This window comes from Bombus vancouverensis, chromosome 5, assembly GCF_051014615.1.
Source record: "Bombus vancouverensis nearcticus chromosome 5, iyBomVanc1_principal, whole genome shotgun sequence".
In the NCBI taxonomy this organism is placed as follows: Eukaryota; Metazoa; Arthropoda; class Insecta; order Hymenoptera; family Apidae; genus Bombus; species Bombus vancouverensis.
The window spans coordinates 8,590,107-8,613,491 of record NC_134915.1 but is presented as its reverse complement, the minus strand read 5'-3'; the positions used below and the strand labels follow the sequence as shown (position 1 = coordinate 8,613,491).

The 23,385-nt window shown below is 34.0% G+C and overlaps 1 protein-coding gene across 4 annotated transcripts in view; it reads left to right on the top strand.

Annotated features, from left to right (window-relative positions):
- Positions 1–22,746, top strand: part of LOC117160173 (RNA-binding protein 24) — a 28,555-nt gene extending 5,809 nt beyond the window's left edge. For 3 of the 4 annotated variants that reach the window (XM_033340725.2, XM_033340734.2, XM_033340740.2), the window contains 4 exons: positions 983–1,109; positions 4,391–4,451; positions 17,665–18,035; positions 19,648–22,746. In XM_033340725.2, coding sequence (XP_033196616.1) covers positions 983–1,109; positions 4,391–4,451; positions 17,665–18,035; positions 19,648–19,811 — 723 coding nt within the window. In that variant the 3' untranslated portion in view covers positions 19,812–22,746. The remainder of the gene's footprint in view (positions 1–982; positions 1,110–4,390; positions 4,452–17,664; positions 18,036–19,647) is intronic. The other variant, XM_033340757.2, reaches the window with a different exon arrangement.
- The last annotated feature ends 639 nt before the right edge of the window (positions 22,747–23,385 follow it).

Below are 23,385 nucleotides of genomic sequence, written 5' to 3'. Positions count from 1 at the left end.
TAAGTGCACAAAGATAATAGTATAATTTGTTACGATAACGTAACCAGTTTGTTCACTCATATTCAAAAAGACTTGTTTTGTTAATTTTCTGTATACCGTGATGTTCTTTCTTCCGTAAAGGTATATACGTATAGGTGTACTTCATTACCAGTTTCCCTTTCTATCAAATATACATTGCTTATACAAAGGATAATATGGAAATCTACGAGTCAACGTCCTTATTACCCTTATTGCCCTTATTGCTCTTATTGTCGAAAGGAAATTCTGTTAAAGATATTCGTTATTACCTGTAGTAGTGCTTACACTATCACTTGAAAACTAGTTGGCGATCATTATTACGGTGATTCCAGTAACATTCCATAATATCTTAGACATTTTCTTTTTTCATTAATTTACTCACTCATTTTGTATTCTTGTACTGTATCTATGAATTCCGTAACCATCTATACTTTGTTCGATCCGTTTATTATAAAATATAAAGTTTGTCTTAAATGTTCCTCATTCGTTTATCTATAAGTTAAAGAAGTTTCGTTTATTTTGAAATTAAATATTTTTAATATCAAGCTACAAATAAAAGCGTAATGAAGAAAATAGAACACGTTCCATGCCATACATACATGAAATAGTAGTTTCCGCAGGAAGTTTCGAACAAAGTTTAAAAATAATCAAAGAAATATGTTTGAACGTAAAGTTGATTGTTTCTTAAGCTTCTTTTACACAGTTTACCAATATTAGTTTAGAAACCAGGTTTTCGTTAATGAACCGAATAATTGTTGTATATAACAATAGAGGCTTATATTGAAAAATTGATATCGATTTTTAGAACAACTAACAGAATAGATTATCTGAAACGTCGTTGAAATATCCGGGTACTACATGTATGGTACATACACGGCTTGTATCGTTGCTTATGAGGGAGAGGCGTGCAAGATCCAGGTGAAGCGGAAGGATTAGTCGAATAATCGATCGGATCTGTACGCAGGTGATCATGGGAGACAGGCCAGCAGCAGAGAGGGCGTGCAAAGACCCTAACCCTATAATCGACGGTCGCAAAGCAAACGTCAACCTGGCAATTCTAGGAGCTAAGCCCAGGGGTAATCTACAAGCGAGTAAGTTTGTTCAGCAGTATGCAAATGCTTATTCAATGAACATGAATTGTGCGAAATATTTGGGACAAACTCGACAATTGCTGGTGTTTGGTCTCTTGTCGCTTAAACGTTTTTATTTTGACTGGTGCCTAGGTGTTAACTTTTCGGTTAAATTTACTTTAAATTATTGCTTTGGTATTCTAGTATTACTTATTTTTACTTATCAATGGATATAAAAAGAGTTCGAATTGTCTCGAACCTTTTAACAAAATATTATAAAAGATATCTTTTTACACACAAGGTGAGCCAAGGAATAACACCTGAAATAATTCGTTATCTATTGACTTTATCGAAAAATGTTTGAAATAAAATTTATTGTTTCGAAGGGATTGGTCGCATGAATACATTTTGATTTCCTTGATGTCTTATATCTTCTGAGTTTTTTAAGATTGACTTTATGTATACATATATTTTTTTTTGGTACTGCATTACTTACTTTAAATCTAAGGTCCAAAGTAATGTAAATACTGGAGGTAGCTTCTTTTAGTCGTTGGTGGTCAAATAACGTTATCACAGATACAGTCAAACGTAAGAAAACACGCGTTTCAAATATCAAAATACTAATTTGTGTCTATCTTCAAGCCGATACAGAGCTTGCTCGACGCGGGATGCAGTTACGCACCAAAAATTTTCGTTTCCTTTTGAGGTTCAAGGCCAAATGAATTGATCTTCCTAGCGGCTACAACGGAGTATAAAGAAACCGATATTATCTAAAAAATTCAAAGTCACCTTGATATCTCACAAAATATAAGGCGTCAAAAAACGAAAATGTTTTTATCCGATCAGTCGCCTCGAATACAATAAATTGCAAACATTTTTGCATTAAATAAATAGATAACGAGTTATTTCAAGTGTTAGATCTTATTGACTTATTCTGTATTTAAAAATACAGGGTGGTTGGTAACTGGTGGTACAAGCGGAAAGGGGGTGATTCTACGCGAAATTTTCTTTTTTAATTTTTTTTTTTTTTAATTTTTCCATCGAGACAACGATCTACAGTGAGATCCGTTATAGCGTACCGAGCGAAAATTCAAAGTCGATTTTCTCGAAAACAAAGCCTCAAACGAAAAATTGTTGTTCTATATTTTTGACTTCTTTTTTCACGTAGAATGACCCCCTTTCCGCTTGCACCATCAGTTACCAACCACCCTGTATACATATATTAACAAATATTCTTCATTTCACATTAATGTTAATATTTGATAAAATTTTGGAATATGGTTCGTTTGTATTACCAACGAACTAATTTCAAATTTTTGGCAAATTATCCATAATTCGTAGAATTGTATAGAGAATGCAATTCCAAAACCTTGTCCCGAGACATTGGTAAATTTACCGGAATAGATATCATTTGTAATCTTTCAGATGATTTTTGCGCGTCATTGTCACGGGTTTTACGTTGTTGAAACATAGCCAAATCGGCAAATCCCATTCGGTAGAGCAACAGATAATATATACGTACTTCTTGGCCGAAGAGTTACACTTCTGCTTGATATATCGAGGACACGTGTTCAAGTTACTCGGAAATTCATCACAAAGGTTCTCTTAATGAGATATTTCATTTGGATACCAATCAGGAAATTTAGAATTTCTACCTTATGGGAAAAGTAAAAGATGTATACATAATTAGAATTTCTAATCTTATTCAAATTTAAAGTTCCTGGAAAATAACGACCCTGCCACTTCTGTAACTATTTAAGTTCACTGCTTTTAAATTTGAGAAGTTGAAGCAACAACGAAAGGGCAAAAGACAGCATTACGAACGACATTTGTGCAAATCGAAAAGCGTCCCTCGAATTACTTTCTTGAACTCTAGTCGTGGCTCCGGGCCAAGATAGCTTGGCGCTTCGGCACCTAAGTCTAAAATTGCTTTAACCCGACTGCCGGTTCTACTTTTGTTTCTTGTTTCTTTCAACGTACAAGAATCATTTTTGTCTTGAAGTTAGTCTGTGATGCTTTTAATATTTTAATATTAAAGTATGCCTTCCCAAAGAATTTACCAATTTTGTATCAAATTCGATATAATTAATATTATCATTTAAATTAAATTTATATTTTATATTCAAAGTTCAAGTAATCACCGGTCGTATTCTACGCTATAATATTTGACTTTTAAAGTACACTTTTATAAGATGCCTCGTATATTAAAAAAATATAAGTCCGAGTATTTGTAAGCAACATTGAAGCATGACAAGTATATATCATCACAATATATGAAACATTTCTTTTAGTTTGCTTAGTTGCATTGATTTGTCGATATCAATTTCTTTAGTGTATGTTTTTTTCTGAGATACTCTGCTTTTTTTTGTATCGTATTTTCGAGAGTGTATCAATAATGATTTTGAATCGTATTATGTATGATAATCTATTCTTTGACAGAAAGCATGTCATTACCATAATCAGAATATAAATGTATCCAAAATGAATGCTATGTTATGCATATTACTCATACGCGTAAACTTTCAATGCAGCTATATACTTCATACTTATTTCATCACAAAAGAAGTCACAAAGCTTTGTGTCGGAAACGAACAAGTTGATATTTAAAATCAACTTTTTTATTATCTGTAACTTTATATTTACAATATTTATTCAATAAAAAGAAAATAGTGGAGTTGAAACGTATTATATCTTACAAGTTCATTTTATCTAAAATAAATGAAAAATTTTAATATTTCGATTAAGATTTTTAATATACCGCAGTTTAATTTAATTTAAATTTAAAAAATTAATCCTGAAGTTTTATTCTATATAGTACACATTTTGTAATTTTTCATATTATGTCCATATATACGAAGTACAATGTGTATTTTTATACTTTATACTAACTATACCTATTATTAAAGTTTACTAAAGTATTATTAAATAAAGTATTATTAAGTTTAACTCATGAAAGCGGTAAGAAAAATGTTTCACGATAATTATTTCTACATATCACAAATATTATAGCAAAAATGAGAAAAATGTTAATAAATTTTTTATTCTTTATCTCTTTATCCTCTCTGAAATCGGAAATCTATTCTTGAAAAAAGAATATACACGTATCTTAATATATCTGTTGTCGCATATACTGTTTTACGGACACCGGTAAATAATATTCTCGTTTAGACTAGGTGGAAAGAAATATGTAGAGATATTTGCAAAGAACAGGATGTTCGATTTACACGAAGACGGGTGCTCGAGTTCAGGGCTGGCCATTAGAAACGTAAATAGGATTAACTCCGAACTGTTTATGATTTCAGCATTCCCGTTCGCTGCTGGCATTCGAGCTGGATACCCCGCAGTTCTTCCTGGCCAATATGGGTGAGTCTATGTTGATGTGATTTGTCGAAAAATATTAAGAATATACATGTTGTAATTGTAGTCATTGAAAAATAGCATAAGTCAAGAGGAGTCCTCGCTAGCATTCTCATTATTGAAATTGAATTGTAAAGTTGCATCGTTTATACATAATCTAACATGAACGTATCGAGACAAAAACGATGCACCAACGATCTTTCGGTTTTGAGTAGTTAAGGTAGTATTTTTTTTTACGACATACCGATTATACTTTTCAAATGGCTTTTTTAACAATGTGCAATAATTGACGTATTTTGCTACAAAATTAAGGGAAAGACACATTAGAATAATTTTTCTCTGATTTTTTGGTACTAATTTTGTTTACTACATACAACGAAAGAAGGGAACAATTTTAGGGAACTGAGAAATCGTACAAGGTCGGTAGAAAAAGAAAAAAAAAAAAAAAGAAAATACTCGAAAATCGAGAACGAAGGTACTCGCTTGACGGTTTCAGTTTGATAATGTTATGAATATTTTGTTAAAGATAGACTATATATAACGTTTCAGCATCCTGACGCTTGCGCGTAAGGGAGCAAGACGAGAATTCCCTTTTCGAGATCCTTGAGAGCGCCATGGCCGTTCTAAGGAGCGCAAATATAAAAAAATGTAAAGAGAGATGAATGGAAAGAGTCAGAGAGACATGAAACGAAAAATATATGAAAAGAGAAACAGAAAGAAGGGGCAGAGATATTTGCAATCGATGAAAAAGAAAGGGAGGGAGAGAGAAAGAACGCGGCACACGCACACGTATCAGAAGCCATGAGTACCCACGAATTTATTTCTACAAAATCAAAGACTTCCGAGGATCGGCCTCTTCTTCTTCTACTACTGTATTTTTTTGGTTGTGTTTTTTGTTTCTTCTTTCTTGATGAGGTTGACGTGAAGTGATATGATAATGATTGCGGTTGCTGAGAGATTTGTTTGTTTATTGGTTTTGACTTTTTTGGTCTTTACTCTTTTACACTCTTTTTCTTAATCAACATAATCATAATAATCGTAATAATATTAATATTAATATTAATTACAATAATTATAATGTTATGTATAATTATGATCTTAATAGGAATTTGTCTAATTAATTCGCAATAATATATGTTAATTTAGTGAACAAGATAACAGTGAGGCAACGTAGTATGTTTTCCATTAAAATCCAAATTCTGTAACACAAACAGACGTATAATTTGCTATTAAATGTTGCAAAGTCGAACACCGATGGCGACATTTATTATCAAATATCAAAACATTTTATTTCACTTAATTAGTTTACTTAAAGTTTTGTTATGTTTCGTATAGGTTTTTTACCACTTCGGCTTTTTTTTTATATTAAGTGTGTTTCATATGGAGTATCTTGTTCTTTTTTCCTAAATTTCAAATTTTTTGTCGCGTGCATTGTTTTCACGTATTTGTTCATTTTTTTTTTTTTTATATCATTTTGGTCTGTTTTTGGTGACGGGTCTTCTTCAATTTTAAAAGATTGGAACTTTACTATAATCGTGACAACTCGTTTTTCTGAATATAGTATAATATCGTTTACGATTGTAAGTATTTATCTTTTCGGATTGAAACTAGTATAGAATATCATTCGCGAAGTTTCGACTATTTTTATGAATTTCAATTTGTTGAATGATCTTTTGCGGAAAACCGTCACGTAAAACGCTTGCTTTGTGAATTATTTATTTGATTATTGAAAAAAGGAGAAGAAAATAGCAGGAGGAGATTAACCGTGTGCAGCAGAATTTCGTTGAATTATGAACGATACGGTCGATTCTTCGAAGCGGTGGATCTCCCGTATTTTTCACCGGAAATCGACCCGCACCGCCGCGAAACACGACAACGTTCATTAATTTTTCATCGTGGCAATCGATTTTATCGCGGTTTACCCCGTTTGGCCCAGTCAGATTCTTGGGCGCAGCATAGAAATTCGTGGAGATATCGAACGGTATCGAAAGGTAGAATCGCTACGAAGAGAAAAAAGAACCAGAAATACATTCGTTCCTGTTTTACTAACAAAAATTGTCGTAACGTTTCTCAATATCGTTATCTCCCGTATTATAAATTTCGAGTAAATACCGGCGTTTTTAAATATCTTAATTCTAAGGGAAAAAGGAAAATATTTACTAACGCATTACCATTTGATGTATGAACGAATTTTGTTCAAATGAAACGGAGATTCGTCAAGTGTACAGGCTCCGCTAACCATTATAATATTAATAACCTTGTGTGTGTGGTTAAGGCTTACACTACACTTGGTGTCGCTATTGGTGTTGTATTTTTTGGTGTTGTACGTGGTGGTTTTTGGACTTTAATATAACACGGTGTACCGTCTGTCATTAGAAAATTGAAGAAAACAAGCCTGGAAATCGAAGTATTCCTTGTAACTTGTTTTTACAGGGACATAAATATTTTATGCCATGACAATGCAATATCAAAATTATGTACTGGCAATTAGCAAAGCTGAAATGCAAAATGCCAGTAAATATTTCTTTCTTTGAAACAAGCTATCAAACGAATGTTCTTATTCGAATCGAAAGACAACGGGAGGCGCCCTGACTTGTGTTACATTACGTTTCACAGTGAAATTGAACGTGAAAATAATTACATTTTATGTGATCTAGTAAGTCCAAAAGAAATTTACGTGTAAAATGTTCGGTAGATAATGGGTACAAAAATTACAATAATTTTACATTCAATTTTTATTTATGATAGGACAACGATGCAAAGTATCTTTTTTTAAACTGATTGGGGAGAAATTGGTACTTTAAATCACCTAACTAACTTATACATATATGATAATTTGTTAAAACGTCGTAGATAAAGTCGTAGTGGCTTAGTAAAAATAACTTTCATGTTTTTATTTTATAATTTCTGAATAATATTAAAATTATTGCCCGTCGTCATTTACTCCAAAACTGCAAAACAAAAATATCTTTCTATTTGTAGTAAAAGAATTAGAATGAGAGAATTTTGCCAATATAAAATATCATCAAATATTAAATACGCAAATTCAATATATATCTCGATTATTAATATGAAAGAAGATTGGCAAGAATATCATTTACATCGAACGCATAATCGTAGATCCGTGTTGCGAAGCACATGTCCTCAAATTAGCGGAACGTAGGTGGAAAAGTGAAATCCAACACCGACCAGAAGATGTGTTGTACGTCAGAGAGGATTTTCTCGGTGCTAGTAAATTCGTAGTGTCGTAAGCTTTCACAACGGTCCGTCGCGCCGTCGACGACTACGACAACGACGATGACGACGACCACGACGATGACACGCCTCGCATCTCGCTTCAGCCATCTTGGAGATTCTGGCGTTGGTCCAATCTTTATTTAGATCCACCTGTCCCCCGTGTCAGCTTCTATGTTTGAGCCATTCCGTCGAGGGTTTCTACGGGAGAATTTTTAACACGAATTAAAACTGTTCTTTCTCTGTGAACGGAATTACAAAGAGCCGTGCCATAATGAAAATTTCTATTTCTATTGGGGTTGGTCGTTCTCCTTTATATCAGTAAATTCCTCTTTCACGATCCGTTTTAGTGTTCGTATTATTAGATGAGACAATTGTTATAATCGCGAGTCTTTATGACTTTTTAATTTTTGATTGATTAGAAGCGTTTCAATAAAATAGACTCATAAATTATCCTTTAATTTACATCGGATACGTGAGGATTATTTTTCCTCGATTTTAACATTTAATATCTTATTCTATCTGATACTAATTTATAAATAATTGAGGTAGTACTGCTAATATTACGTGTATTCTAGTATAATACACGTTATATTATTGATATAAAATATACTGTAGGTCGCAATTGCAAAACTAATTTAAGATGAACTACTTCATATACATAAGTATAATTGTTAATGATAAATATAGAGCTTTTGCTTCGAATTAATTAAATTCTTCATATAACGTGCTTTTATCTGTTAGACATTTCGACAAAAATTAGTACCGAATACGAAACTGAAACGTACGCAATAATCATATTTTGTTGGAATCCATCCATTGCAAAGCTAGATGAGTGATGTTAATATATTCATCAGAGTTAGCCATGAATTTGTCGTAGTTGAAGTATTGCTTTTAGAAAAGAGGTTCATAGTCGGCGCTCCGTATGGAATGTCTGTTTCTATTTTCATTGTCGATGCTTCTATTCACCTGTCGCTGTCACTCATTCGGCGAGTCTTATACACTCCTACTGCAGATAAACATTCTAGTTTCTGGCGCTTAATTTTGCAGTGGTAAAATCAAGTATTTCAAATAACCGTAAAATGAGTCCTCCTGAATGTCGTGTTTCAAGTTACGTTTTACGAGATCATAATTTTTTGCACGTTCGAAGCGCAGTTTATTACCTTAATATCTCAAGGACGACCATGAATAATCAGTTTTTCAACACATAATGATACATGTACTGAAAGATAAATTTATATTTTCGCTGCTAGGTTGCCGCCTTTTCTTTTACGTAATTCCCTTAACAGTTAGTCATTTAACATGTAGGTACTGGAAAAAAGCTATTCCAATAAATTACTGTACTTTGCATCGAAATGTTTGTATATCTTGGTTAATTCTCAGATCTCTATTTCCGTGAGCTGTGTTCCAGAAATCTTCGTACGAATCTACTTTAATAACATTTTTCGAAGTTCGCGTTCACCTTCATTTATTTACTTTTCGTCGATGCTCTACTTTCTTCGACCTTGGGTTGCCACATTTCCACGTCCAAGTTATTCTAATCGGACTGGTAGTTTGAATAGTAGTAGAAGAACGTGCTATCAAAAAAACAATTAAGTTGTGGAAGAACCACCCTCGAACTCACCATTGGTCTGTTCTGCTTCCCAAGGATTGGCAGATCATCCTATTGGATTATCCACGGCGCCGGCGCTCATACAATTTGTGCACTGCGCATTGACTCTACAAGTATACACACGCGTACACATACAAACTGATACGCATACATCGCAGAGCTGACGATTAAACAGGTATTCTGTAACGCACAGGTGTTCGGATATACCTATACACTCTGGAAAGTACGGTACTCATCAACACGCAATCCGGAAACAAACTAAAGGGAAAATTACGGTGCGACCACCTGGCACACGTGCCGTCACAGTTTCACGTGTATGTGTGAACTTGATGATGTTATATGGGACAATTTTCGAACTCCCTAAAAATGTACCTGAAATCATAAGATCATATAGAAATCGTGTCAAATATTCTTTCATTAATTGTATTGCGAATTAGCAAAAATTAACTTGAGACAAGGAATACATAGTTTTATCAAAATTTCGCGCATCGTCTATTATCAACTGTATCAAATAAATAGGTAAATATATAGGAGTGAAATGTAATTAATGTATTCAATGATATAATTAGCCAGATTATCTAAATTAGAGACTTAATAATTTTGTTGCTTATAGTATTGTTATTTCATTGAGGATGTTTCATTGGAATTAGAGAGGCTTATTCGTATGTAAATAGCGTAATTTCAATGTCATCGATTGCATGGTATACATAGATAGTATTTGATTTTCAGTATTTGGATATAACATTGAAATTATGAACCATTGTTTTACGATATATTATGTATACAAATATAGCCTTTCCAACTCTTCAAGGGTTTCATTTAAAAAGACAATGTAAGATAAGGCCAATTTGAAAATTTTGTCATCTAATAATGGAAACATACAAATTGTTTATTTTCTAATGTGACACTTTTCAACTTCGATGTACTTTATGTACTGATGCTCCAGTGTTTTCATGTCCTGCACCAAGGAAATTTATTTCTTGAAATTTTTTCCACATACAATCGTCAATCACTAAGGAGTTCTTTCAGTTTCGTGAATACATAGGTAGAGCCTGTGGAGGAAGCCAAGGAGATTAAATCTGGAGGAAATATAAGTTGGAAGACAAGTTATACTTCAATTCAATAAAGTAATTTTTGCTGCAGTTAAATGGAGATTCGCGGATGTCAAAGTAGCTTCTTTTAAATTAAGTTTCGTAAGAAACTACTTCAGAGTCAGAGGTAGATCAATTTCAAAACTTGAAATTTCATCACAAAACAGATACGGTTTTATCATGTCCAATAGTATTCTACGTTCATCTGAAGTTGTTCTAGAAACCGTATCCTTGCGCTCACAAGTCATACATTTAAATTAAAGGAATTTGCAATTACGATACTTTTGATTATTCCCCATTTCGTTTAAGGCTAGGCATGGTTAAATTAGACGTTTCATAAGTTTCTAGCGAATTCTTACAACCCTCGTACATATAACGAACGTTTCGTGTACTTGAATATACAAGTCCTTGGAAGCGTGCGCGCATGAATTAGAAGGGACTATTAAGTATCTTTGTCCACGCGCCCGCCCTCGCGTTACTTCGCGTAGTCAGGAGATCTTAATCGCGGTGTACGACCACTTTGCGTCGGAAATCGAGGGTGGTCACTTAGGTATGTCACGAAAGGACAATGCAAACCTTTCCGTGACTATGAAACGCCTTTTTTGTTTCTCTCTCTCACTCTCACTCTGTTTCTCTCTCTCTCACTCTCTCTCTCTCTTTCTTTTTCTTATTTATCTATCTACCTATCCGTCCATTCATATATTTTATACTCTTAACTGCTCTTTCTAACTTTCTCTTTCCTTATTATCTTCTAATATTTCTGCTTGTGCTTTTGTGACCAATTGCACAGTATGAACGGAAATTCCTGGATGATACGATCAGTCTAGTTTAAACTTCGCGAGGACGGATCTCGATTTTCTTCCTAAATTGTGATAAATTTTTACTTTTTATTTCGAAATTCGCTCGTTTTTACAATTATTCGTTGTTCTTTATTTGCGACTGATAATCTTCATACACGGAGTAATTAAGGGAAAGATGGTACAAGAATATGAGATACAAAATTAAATTGAATTTAGGAAAATGTGTATTCTCCAATAATATTGTTCCTCTGTATCCATGAGTGTTCTGTGTAACGTTATTCCAATCGTTAAAATCGCTTCCTCAAATAGTTCCGAATGATTTCATTGCATAATTTTATTAATTATGAATTACTCGTCCAGCAGATATCTATCTTAAATCACCTAATCTTGGCCCACGTATTACGAAATTGTATCCTTTAACATCAGATACGATTCGTTGGAATCGATTTCGAGAGCGAATATGAAATATTGAACAATTTAACGAACAATTTAAAGTACGTGCTACGTTTAGATCCATTGACAACTGAATTAATAATACCTTAATATCTCATAAGTTTATCGGTATTGGTATCTATTTTTATCAGTTCGAAGTGGAACGAAAATGACATTCTCTTTTTGTAATTGTCAGTACGTGATGGTCACACTTAATCCCAGGAGAAATTGTGTGGTATATGGCATGTTTTTTTCGTTCACAAGCATATCCACGGGTTACATCGATCGTATGAAAACTTCTATGCGAGTCTCCTCGTGATGTGTCGCCGACAATTTCTCATCGCGAAAATTATGCTGACCATTAAAACAACCGCCTCGTTTTTGCACGAAGATCCCAAGGACGAATGCGCCGGGCGATCAATGTTATTGCTCAGAAATTATTCTGTTATAGTTAGGTCGAACTCATTGTTGACAATTAGTCACACTATTCATTGAGTACCGTGCTATTACATCGTCTGAATGTTTAAAATCTACGATTACCTTTTAATTAGATGAAAATGCGATATACAGGGTGGTTGGTAACTGGTAGTACAAGCGGAAAGGGGGTGATTCTACGTTGAAAAAGAAGTCGCAAATATAGAGCGAAAATTTTTCGTTTGAGGCTTTGTTTTCGAGAAAATCGACTTTGAATTTTCGCTCGGTACGCGTGCACTTTGTCACGTCTCGTTATAATGGATCTCACTGTAGATCGTTGCCTCGATGGAAAAATTAAACAAAAAAAGTTAAAAAAAAAATTTTATTCTATATTTTCGACTTCCTTTTTCGCGTAGAATCATCCCCTTTCCGCTTGTACCACCAGTTACCAGCCACCCTGTATATCGTTCAAATTTGTAATAATTTTTTTTCATCGGTAATCGATCATATATCTAATTGTATCTCATACTGATATTGTTATATACGATACATATGAATATTTAATCCTTCTGAAAACGGTTTCATACACTTCTTTTAGTTTCCAAAAATTGAATCAGATTCCACTTTAAGTCCTTTAAGTCCTTTCGATATCGTTGATCGTTAATAGCAAATAACTTTCTGAAGAATAATTTTTATTACATGGATAATTGAATTAATAAAGAATATTTATAAAGAAAATTTCGAAAATTTGCAACAAAAAACTTTGTTTAATTTGTGTACACTTTTTTCCATGTAGACGATAATTAACAACAAGCATTCGATTTAGATATGTGAATTGTGATGCAAAATCTGAGTACGATCTTGAATCTCTGCTACGCAAATACCAAATATGTTCATACCAAAAATTCAGTTTCGTAATTAAAATTTACGTTAGAATGATCGAAAAAGGTTCACTGGTTTCCAATGCCAACTCGGTTAACTAGAATGTGTTGTGCGCGATTGTCAGTTGTCTAAAGTGATATTAGAATTAGAAGGTATTGACAACTAGGAAGATATATGTACACGTTGGGTAGAACAATATATAGAGAAATGAAGATAGAGGGGGTAAAATAAAAACACGCAGAGTAGAAAATGCGGGGTTGAGGACACGCGAGCCATCCATAATGCACAGACCGCGGTGAAGATGCGTCAGCAAGATAAATCCAATAGAAAATGGAGGAAAAAAAAAAGATCATACAAAAGTTGATGAGGCGATTTCGTGAATTTATTAAGTTGTCCAAGGTCTGGACTGAGAATCGTGCAATGCAGATATTCAATATTGCATTTCAGTTACGTAAGTTTTTAATAAATATGGTTGAGATTGACGTAAAAATGAAAAATTCAACAACGATGTAGTATAAAAAATTCGTGTAAGAAATGACTGAATGTACTATTTTGAGTAATTTTTAAGTTTGTTGAAGTAGTAAAGCACAGGGATCAAGTCTAAAATAGAATGAATAAATAAATAGGGAAATGAGAAAATTCTTTAATATATTTAAAAATATTAGTATATAATATTACTTACTGTAATATCAATTTTTAATCGTATTACATATTAACAAATAGATTCGCCTTGTTATTTTACACGATGTAACGGATTTTCAAATCCCCTTAAGGGCTCACTGAGTTTTAGAAAAATGTGTGGAAAAGAAACGCTTTACGTAATATTACGATTTTTATCGAATGCGATATTACGGAAGTAGAATTTTAAGATTGTACGCAACAAACGTAATATTACGAAAGTGGGGCTTAAGAGGTTAAGACGATAATAAGTATGTACTTTCTCGGAGTTTCTATGTTTGTGTATGTACATATATAATGTCATCAGGAATAGACTTCGGTAACAAATATTCATATTGAAGCAAAAATTCTTATTTGCAAAATTCTTGTTTGTAAATCAGATTACTTTGTCGTCATTCGCAGTTAAACAGAAATATTCAAGCATGGAAATAAACTTGATTCGAAATAACCTATTAATTTCCGTAAACTTGGCGTGGAGTTCTCGCCGGGGGAAATTGTCAGAATCGAGAAATTGGCTGCAAGTACCTCGAGAAAGCATCTGGTGGCCATCTGGTAACAAGCCAAGTGTAATATTTTTACGACGATCGCCGATATACCAATCTCTTAGACGATCAGTTCGGCAAAAAAATATAGCAGGTGATGTCTTTTTATGTATTCAGTGTGACAATAATAAAGCATTGTAAAGCTCGATCGCGTGGCATTTACACCAACATCGCGTTTAATAGATCGACGATTATTTGCGTAAATTAAAATGTTAAAACGTTTGCTTCAATCTTACCTCTATCATCTTCATTTATTCTGTAAGTTATGTTTTATGATATTTTCCTGATTTCATCTTCGTTTTGCCAACACTATGTAGACTCGTTTTATAAATGTTTCTAATTTATGATAACTATTACTTAAGGATTTTACCAGTTATAAATGTATATTACAGTTTATCCAGTATTTACGAACGTGATATATAAGGATGAATATTTTTACGTTATTACGAAAATTCCTTCATATAAATTGATTAAAGATTATAGGTATGCAGAGATACTTTTGTAATTCCATACTACTTGCCTTATTTTTGTCATTTCTTTGCTATATTTCATTCTTTCTTTCATACGAACGTTGCTATAATGTTATTAATATCCCACGTAAGTAATCTTTTAAAACGTGCAATTAATCGAAGCAGACAATAACTGAAATTACAATTAATTTTTTGTTATTCGATCTTGTAACGTATCGTTTCAACTCAAGTCACTGGTTAACAAAATGTTCGTTTTAACCGAGTTATATTAATATCGTTTTACTTATCAATATCAATTTGTTCATGATTTATTGATTTATTAATGATGTCAGATAATTGTTTTATCGTTTCATTTTGTTTCTTTAATTCTTTTATCTTCATTAAAAATATAGAATTTCGTAGCGAATCAGAATAGTAACTCAATTTTGAGACGACGGGTAAGAAATACGCGCTACTGAGAACGTTTTCGACGTTCATTAATCTATGTTGATGTGCACTAATTCGACGAAGCAAACTATCGTTCGAAGCCACAGGACAACATATTGATTTCCTTCGTGGACTGGACACTAGCTATTATCGATCCGCGAAAAAGTTCAGGGCTGTCTCCTGTGTTTGTATGTATGTCCTTTCAAAACGCGATTTGCTGGTTACATGTCTGTTATAAAAATTACACGCAAAAGTATGAAACAGTTACCAAACAACGTATTAATAATTACGTGAAATATCGTGTTTAACAATACTATAATATAGGTACAAATGAGAAAAAAATATTATTCTACAGATGTAGCAAAAAAACTTTCACTTGAAACGTAAGTTTCGCATCTTTCATATTTTAATATTTATATAATTATTAATTACAGCTGAAGGCAACGAATTAATTTCGATACCGGTTTTTAGTTTCATACAGCTAAACGATCAATTATCGGTAAGAATTTGCAGAAAGATAATTGAGTTTGAAGGGTCGTTGGTTAAAAGAAAATGATCGTGTCACGATAAATTGAAGAACGCGCTAAGGAGAATCGTGACGGGGCGGCAAGTTTTTACACGCGATCGTTTCGCGTTGAAAAAGAAAAAGAGGGAAAAGAGATAGAGACAGAGGCACTGCCGTGGAACGTATCACTTTTCTGTTTCTTTCTTACGCCTGTGAATTTTAGGTATACTAACGTTGGTGTTAGGTAATCGTGTGCCGTGTATCGAGAAGTATCTTTATATTCGTGAAATGACCTACACACACGTTTGTCGTTGGTTTGTTGTTGTTTTGCCGACACATTGAGGATTTTTTTTTTTTATTTTATTGGATTTGTTGCGCATTTTTTTTGTCACGCCTTAGTGATACCACACTGTTACCATTCTCATAACGCGCCGCTTTCCGTCCACCTGCCCTCCCTTGTCCTTTACTCACGCATCGAATAATTCCTACACGAACACTACACATTTACATTCGCGTTTTTATCGAGTAATATATCGTTTGCAGTGGTATACACGTGAAAGTAACATTGAAATGATGGCATAAAACGCGGATAATACTCAGATTCGATTATCAAATGTTATATCAAAGTACGGTTTCAGATAACACAGAATTGATTATTAATAGAGTGACACATGTTTTTACAGGAAAAACTTTACGACCATTAATCCTCTCAAAGTGGAATTCACGTAAAAGTTCGTTTCTTTCTTGATCGTATTTTCGACGATTTCCTGGCACAGCTATGGCGTCGGGAGCCATGAAATACAAATACGAACGCGTAGTCACATAATGTCAAGTCCGAGTCCATTAGCGATCGTCGTGTTATCTGTTGGAGAAAGTTAGCTATTACCAAACGCTTTTCCAATAAACCGTTTATCTTAATTGAGGGAGGGGTAAAGTACGAGATTGTATTCGCGCTTTACTTAGCTGCACGCAGAACATCGCTTGCGTGGAACATTCACTATACACATAGTTCTACACGCGCAAGTTTCCAACTGTCTTCCTTTCACTCTTTTCCTCCAGTTCTTAACTGCACAGGGAGAAATGTACTGTTAAAGCTTCCGGTGTCCATCAAGTTCGGTTGATTACCTTAGAAAAGGTAAGAGAGATGATAATAGAATCAAGAAACTCGATGGACCACAGATTGTTTCGAACAGCAAGTGTGATTACGTAGGACTAAATGATCCTGGTGGACTAAACACAAGGAAAAAATGATTGTTTGAAGCTAAAATGAGAAATATTTGGAATACCTTGCAGCTTGTTAATTATAGCAATTGCTATAGCGTTAGCTACTATGTACCCAACATATTGCAATTGCTTTACTATTTTCCAATGTAAGTTCAAACACACAGTACCAAAGGTTGATATTATTGGCTTCTGCATCTAGAAGATGATTGCGTTTTTTGATTTAATACACATAAATATTTATGAGTATTATTATACCATACTAGTACGAAGTCTTTTTCTTCAAATCTATGAAAAACATATATAAGGACCAAACAGATGGAGTAATTCGTACAAATTAAGTAAACGGAAGACTAGTAGAGAAGTTAAGAAACGCGATACTCTGACCGCATATAGTTTTGTTACGATATAAAAAATAATGAGAATAATACAAGGTATTTCACGAAAGTCCATTACACAAATCAAAGACACAAAACAGATCTCCACAACATAAAAAGAATAATTTTCACTTAAGTGTCATGAATACATTAATTTCTTTGAACTTCATACAAAATCTATATAGAAGATGAAACAGCGATAAAAAAATATTCAGCAAATCCTTGAATCTTTTAAATATTAAAAAACAGAACAAGAATTGCAAATGAAACGTTGCGTAAATAGGATTTACTATCGTACTAAAAGTGAAATGATTTTAGTCGTCAATAATATCAACTGACTACCTTATAATCGTTTTATTATAACTATCCAGTATACAATCGTATAACGTTTTAAACGGCTCGTTGCAGTGTTATAGTGTTAATTTCCTAGTCCACCATGATTAACCAGCGAGTATTCTTCGTATTAGATGTATGAGTGCCGTTGCGTGATCGTTGACCGTAGAACTGTCTAACCGTTGGATGATTTTGGTTTCAGGGTGCCACCAGGTTACGTGTACCAATCGCCTTACCTGGCGGCTGCGGCGCCAGGTGGTTTGGTACCGCTTCCGGCGACACAGTTGACCCATGCAGCGGCAATGGCAGCAGCGTCACAATTTTACGAGTACCAAAACGTCGCGGCAGCGGCCGCCACGTATCCGGGAACATCGTACAATTTCGCCGAGGCGTATCCTTATACCAGCGCCGCCGCGGCTGGTATGTGTTTGAAAAGTGTCCAGAGCAAGGACAGCAACGGGCTGATACACCACCACCAGCAGCACAACGGTAGCAGCCCTGCGGTGCTGGCACGCCAACGATTGGAGAAAGCTCTCCTGCCGCCCTTTCTGCCGTCCGTGCTACGTAGCAACGGTAGAAAATTATTAGAAAACCAAGCGCACCGAAAGAGAAGAAACGCAAGCGATAGAGCGAACGGAAATGTATGCGAGAGTGAGAGAGAATAAAAGAGGAATTGGATCATATCGTTCTTCTGTTTTTGTCGTAGTGAAGTAGCTCTACTTCCATGAGGAATCTCTGCAAGATTCCCACAAATTTTCCAAATTAACTATCAAACTTATTCTTCAAATGTGCACAAGTTTTTACCGGGTTTCAATTAGTTTTTTTTCTCTTTTTACAAAGTTAATCTCACATCTATTCTCGAAAAGTTAAAAAAAATAGTTCGAATTTGTTAATGTTTAAAATTTGTTTATTTCTACTGTATATCTAAAAGTTTTGCAAATTCATGAAGTCGTAGTGTTTAAGGATAAAATATTTCTCTATAAATTTTGAACGCATGTGCGTATAATGTATCTTAATATCTTTTATGTTGTTCATAGAAGATTGCATGTGGAAGCTAGATTACACTTGATAAAGTTTGCGTAACAAGGTAGTTTTAGTAAAGATTAACAATACTTAAAAAGCTGCACGTGTCGACATTTTTGGCAGATTTTTTTGACTATGATGAAATTCGTGTTTTAAGGCTTCTCAAATATCTCGTTTATTGCGTCTTTCTTACTGAGAACGAACCTTAACATGATTCTTAAAAGAAATTGACACAATGAGATAAAAAATTGATCTCGTACGTTTTTAGAATTAGGGAATGATATCTTTGATATCTTTAGTGGGAATCTTGCTGAGAATATTTTTTATTCGTTTCACTTATCGCTTCTTCACATTTGTATGTTTTGTAGCTCTTTCGATTTACATCGGTTATTGGAAAGCTTTCTCAAAATTAAAGCAATGCAGTTTGCATTTACCAGGAGAACTTTCTACAGTCTGTTTTCCGAAATATGTGCTAAATGATCATTTTATTACTTTCAAGATTATTTGTTATTACTTTTATGTTATTCGTACGTTCTCAGAAATATGATCACACAAAAAGTGCTTGTACAGAGGTTTCTTTAATTTGCGCTGGAATGTTCTGCTGTTGGTATAACAGACATGGTAAAAAGTGGAAATGCAACATTGCATGCTTATGCTGGCTTTGCATTCAACACGATCGACATGCAAATTTTGTTAATGCTCTGATGTGCTGTCTACGGTGGTGGTGGGAAAAATGTCACGATGGATGACAGTAAGCTTTTATCATGCAATGATATTGTCCTGGCAAAGAATCGAAAATGAATTTCGATAAATGTAAGACTTAATCAAAAATGAGTAAAAATTAAAGATATATTTACAATAATGATATTTTTTTAGGAAGAAGCGTGGGTAATCCTGTTACATTAAAATTCATTAAAAGACATTAAAATTCGGTAATTTAATTTCTCGAAGAAAAATTAAATTGTCAATCTGTGTCAACTGGTTGATTTCCTTCTAGCGAATTGTAGCGATATTGTAAATAGAAATGCTTTTGTGCAATATTTGAAAATATACGGTTTACATTCATATTAGTCGTAATCGGTATTGTTTTCTCAAAGGATTACCTGCGCTAAGATCGGAGAAACATCCAGGAGCTTAGAAAGCGGTTTCTTTGTTTTTGCAGCGAACGCAGCAGCAGCAAGTTACGTGACACCGTATACGTATGCAACGTTACCAGGTGCAGCAGCAGGATTACCAGCAGCAGCGGCTGCAGCTGCAACAGCGGCAGGCGCGGCCTTCCCAGGACTCCCGTATCAAACGACGCCTCAGGAAGCAAGATTGCAATAGAAGTTGGACAAATTGCTGCAAGGAAATTCGTACCGTCGTCAATTGTCCCACAGGCATTAAACTCGCAACACAAAACTTGATCCTCGCCGCCGTATAAACGTGTAGTCTTCATCTGCCTCTACGACGACTCAGTTCCTTCCTTATTCGAGGATCAGGCATTATTTGGTGCGGGTGTACCGCGCACGAAGGAGCCATTGTTTCAACTACTCGGAATCTAACTCCACGTTCTCACGAGTTAATTTTGGGAACGACGCCCGATGAGAGGCAGAAAACGAGGAAGCTCCGTGGATGTGATCTGTGTCATTCAGGATCGGCGGTTGGCAGTTTCTTATTAACTTAACATTTAATCTTCCCCACCTTAATCTTCCTTTCCACGTTCTCCTTTATAGGGCCAAACTTTGGCATTCTCGGCCAATGTACTTCGAGATACAAGATGATATGTAATGTTGTTAGCATTATGATTATTTATAACTAATGAAGCACGATGGGTAATAGAAGCTTTCAGTAGACGCGCGAACATTTTAGAAACGCCGGATCTTTGTACGCTTACGTACCGCTCGTACGTTAAGGAAAAATCCGAGATCGAGATCTGCGATGTTGACAGTTACAAGTAACTGAGATACGATTCGAACGACGACAATTACTCGCTATTAGGTAGAACTGAAAGACTGATCCGTATTCAGAATTGATATTGTTCGAGACATGTATTTTTACGAGATAGTAAGCGTTAATTAAATGATGATAAGTTTTGGGGGATGAAACGGTTACTTCCAGTATCGACGAATAACTTTTGGTGTTCTTCACGAATCGCTATTTCATTGCAATTGTTTATCTTACGATCCTTTAGGACTGAGAGTGATACAGATATCATTTCTGAATATTGGTCAAAAACTATAAACTTTTTACATTTAAATGAATAATTCAGTTTATTTATATTGAACTTAATGAAATATGTTTTCCACTTTATGAAAGAGGAACATCGCTCTTTTTATGGCAGACATATGAAAAATTTAGAAATAAATTTTCCACGAAACTTTAAAGTAACTTTTTATCTATTTAGATACAAAAAGAGCAATAGTTTTTCAATACACTCTCGTTCCTTTATTTTAAAGTACGTAGGGAAGTATTTCTCAATAAGTTAAGTTTGATTTTAAATTACGTCGATGTTATTATATTTTTAGCAACTCCCGCTTATGTACAAACGATACGTTGTTTTTAATTATTGTAGTAAACGAAGATTAACTTAAAATGTTCAATTTTATAAATTCGACATCAAATGTTTGTTAAACTCTAATTTAGTAAAAACTTTTAGTTTCGTGGAATTAATTTTTTATTCGAAAGTATTCTATTTGAAATTCGCTAAAAAGAATTTTTATTGAACAACTATTCTGAAATGAAAATTCTGTCAATAGATTCAAAAGATTCATTTGAGTAAAGCATATCAAGGGATTGTAAGTAATGACGATTGCGTTACAATTAAACCGATGTTGCCTTAGAATCGCGTGTCAGCGAAATCACCAAGTGTCTTAAGATAATGCCTTCTTTGCATAATTTATAGATGTTATTTAAATGAACAGTGAGGACCAACGGACGAACGAATCGACATTGCTGGTTATCGAATGTTGATAATCATGAAATTAAGCGAAGACGAATACTTAAAAACGAAGACGTAAAAGCACCAAAATTCCGTTGATCAACAAAAACTATTGTTTTGTACGGGAATAAATGTTGTTAGAATTTTTAAATACGAATAATAGGCGTATCATTTAATTTTTAGCGCGACTTCATTTGTATACTTGCGACAATATATTTATTAACGAATTACAGTTGTTATATATTGTTACAATTTATTCTAAATACGGATCAATTTACCTAATTATTAATTCTTCAACGTTAATGTGCGCTACTACTAATTGTTTGTTGCTTAAGAAAAAATTGCAAGACACAAGGAATTCGTTCGTCCCATTTTAAAGTAATCAGGTGCCTTAATTAGCACGACCGAATAATTTTAACGGTTAAAAACTAGTCAGTGTTTCGTTAGCGAGAAACTATTCGCTAACGCGTGTACAGGGGTGAAATAAAAAATAAAAGGAGACCAAACGGGGAGACCGAAAATAAAAGAAGTAACTAGCACACAAGAAGGGAGACAGAGGATCAGGCTATGAACAATGAGGCTGTCTAGTCCTAAACCCTTCGAGATGAAGTTAATTAGATTTGTTAGAATTTTAAGTAGAGGTAATATGAACGAAGAAATGGAGATGGTAACCAAAAGTCCTGTAAAAAGTTAGCAAAAAATGCTGTTAGGGAGGCTTAGTGTTAGGAATTAATTATTACATTAATCGTTCGATTAAGATAATAGGAAAATAAATTAATACTATTGATACATGATATTATTATTATTTTATTATTATTTTATTATTATTATTATTATTATAAATTGATAATTATTATTACTATTAATTATTGATAATATTATTGTCATTATCGATTACTCACTATTGTTCATGTACTTAATGACAAAGCGAACGCGATACGTGATCGTTCAAATTTACTGCGAACGGAAAAAATCTGTTGCGACGTGATGAAGAAAAACTGTAGGACTAAGTCGTGAGGAATGCGTATTTTCGTCACGGCTACCATCACACTTTCGAATATCCTATACTCTTAGGATTAACGGTTGTAATATATCGCCTGTTATCATTAATAATATTAATATTATACACCCTATTAGTAAGTTAACGAAACGAAACAGAAGTAAATATGTATATCGTCTCGGAGAGAAATAAAAAGCGAATGCGTCTTGGTCTAATGATAGATCGCGACTATTGTTGTCTGTTGCTTTCGCATGTCATCTGAACTCTTTGCAAGAGATGAAACACAAACATTGATTACCGAAAAATCAGAAAAAAAAGAAATAAAATCTTAATTTTCAGAAGATTATATATTATTTAATGGTATCCTCATTGTCCAAACTTATTCCATCAGAAAGTCCTTTATGAATCGTTTGTCTTAATGATACGAAACGAATTACGGGTTTATTCGATGCTATCGTTCACCAGTTTTACGACAAATTTCCTTTTTCTCCTGTAACCAAGGCAAGTGACTTCGTCGCCTCGATGGAACCCGATCTTGTCGTTTTTCGTGGCTAAAGATAATCTTAATGGCCTTGTGGAATTGGACGCCAAGCGTCGCGGCGGGCCGCAAAAACGAGCAAAGGGGAAACCGCCCTCGACGTCTAAGTCAGACCCGCAACGACCGAACAAAAATAACCAGTTGCGCCTTTTGGCAAAATAACTCAACGATTTGGCTTCCTTCGTGAATCTTTATAAATTCGTCACTCTTTGATGTCCTGCCTTACAAAATGTCTTCAAGGAAGAAAAAGTAGAGTTCCTTTAGTTAGATTAGTAGTGTTGGTGGTGTATTTAAAAGTGATGTACATATTTGTACAATCGATTTATTTTTGTGAATTTCGTACATCTATTTTTAAGCTAATATTCCTTCAGAGGATATTCCCATTTAGTGGAGAAAAAAAATTGACCATTCCTTTACTGCATTCTTCTCAAACTGTTATACC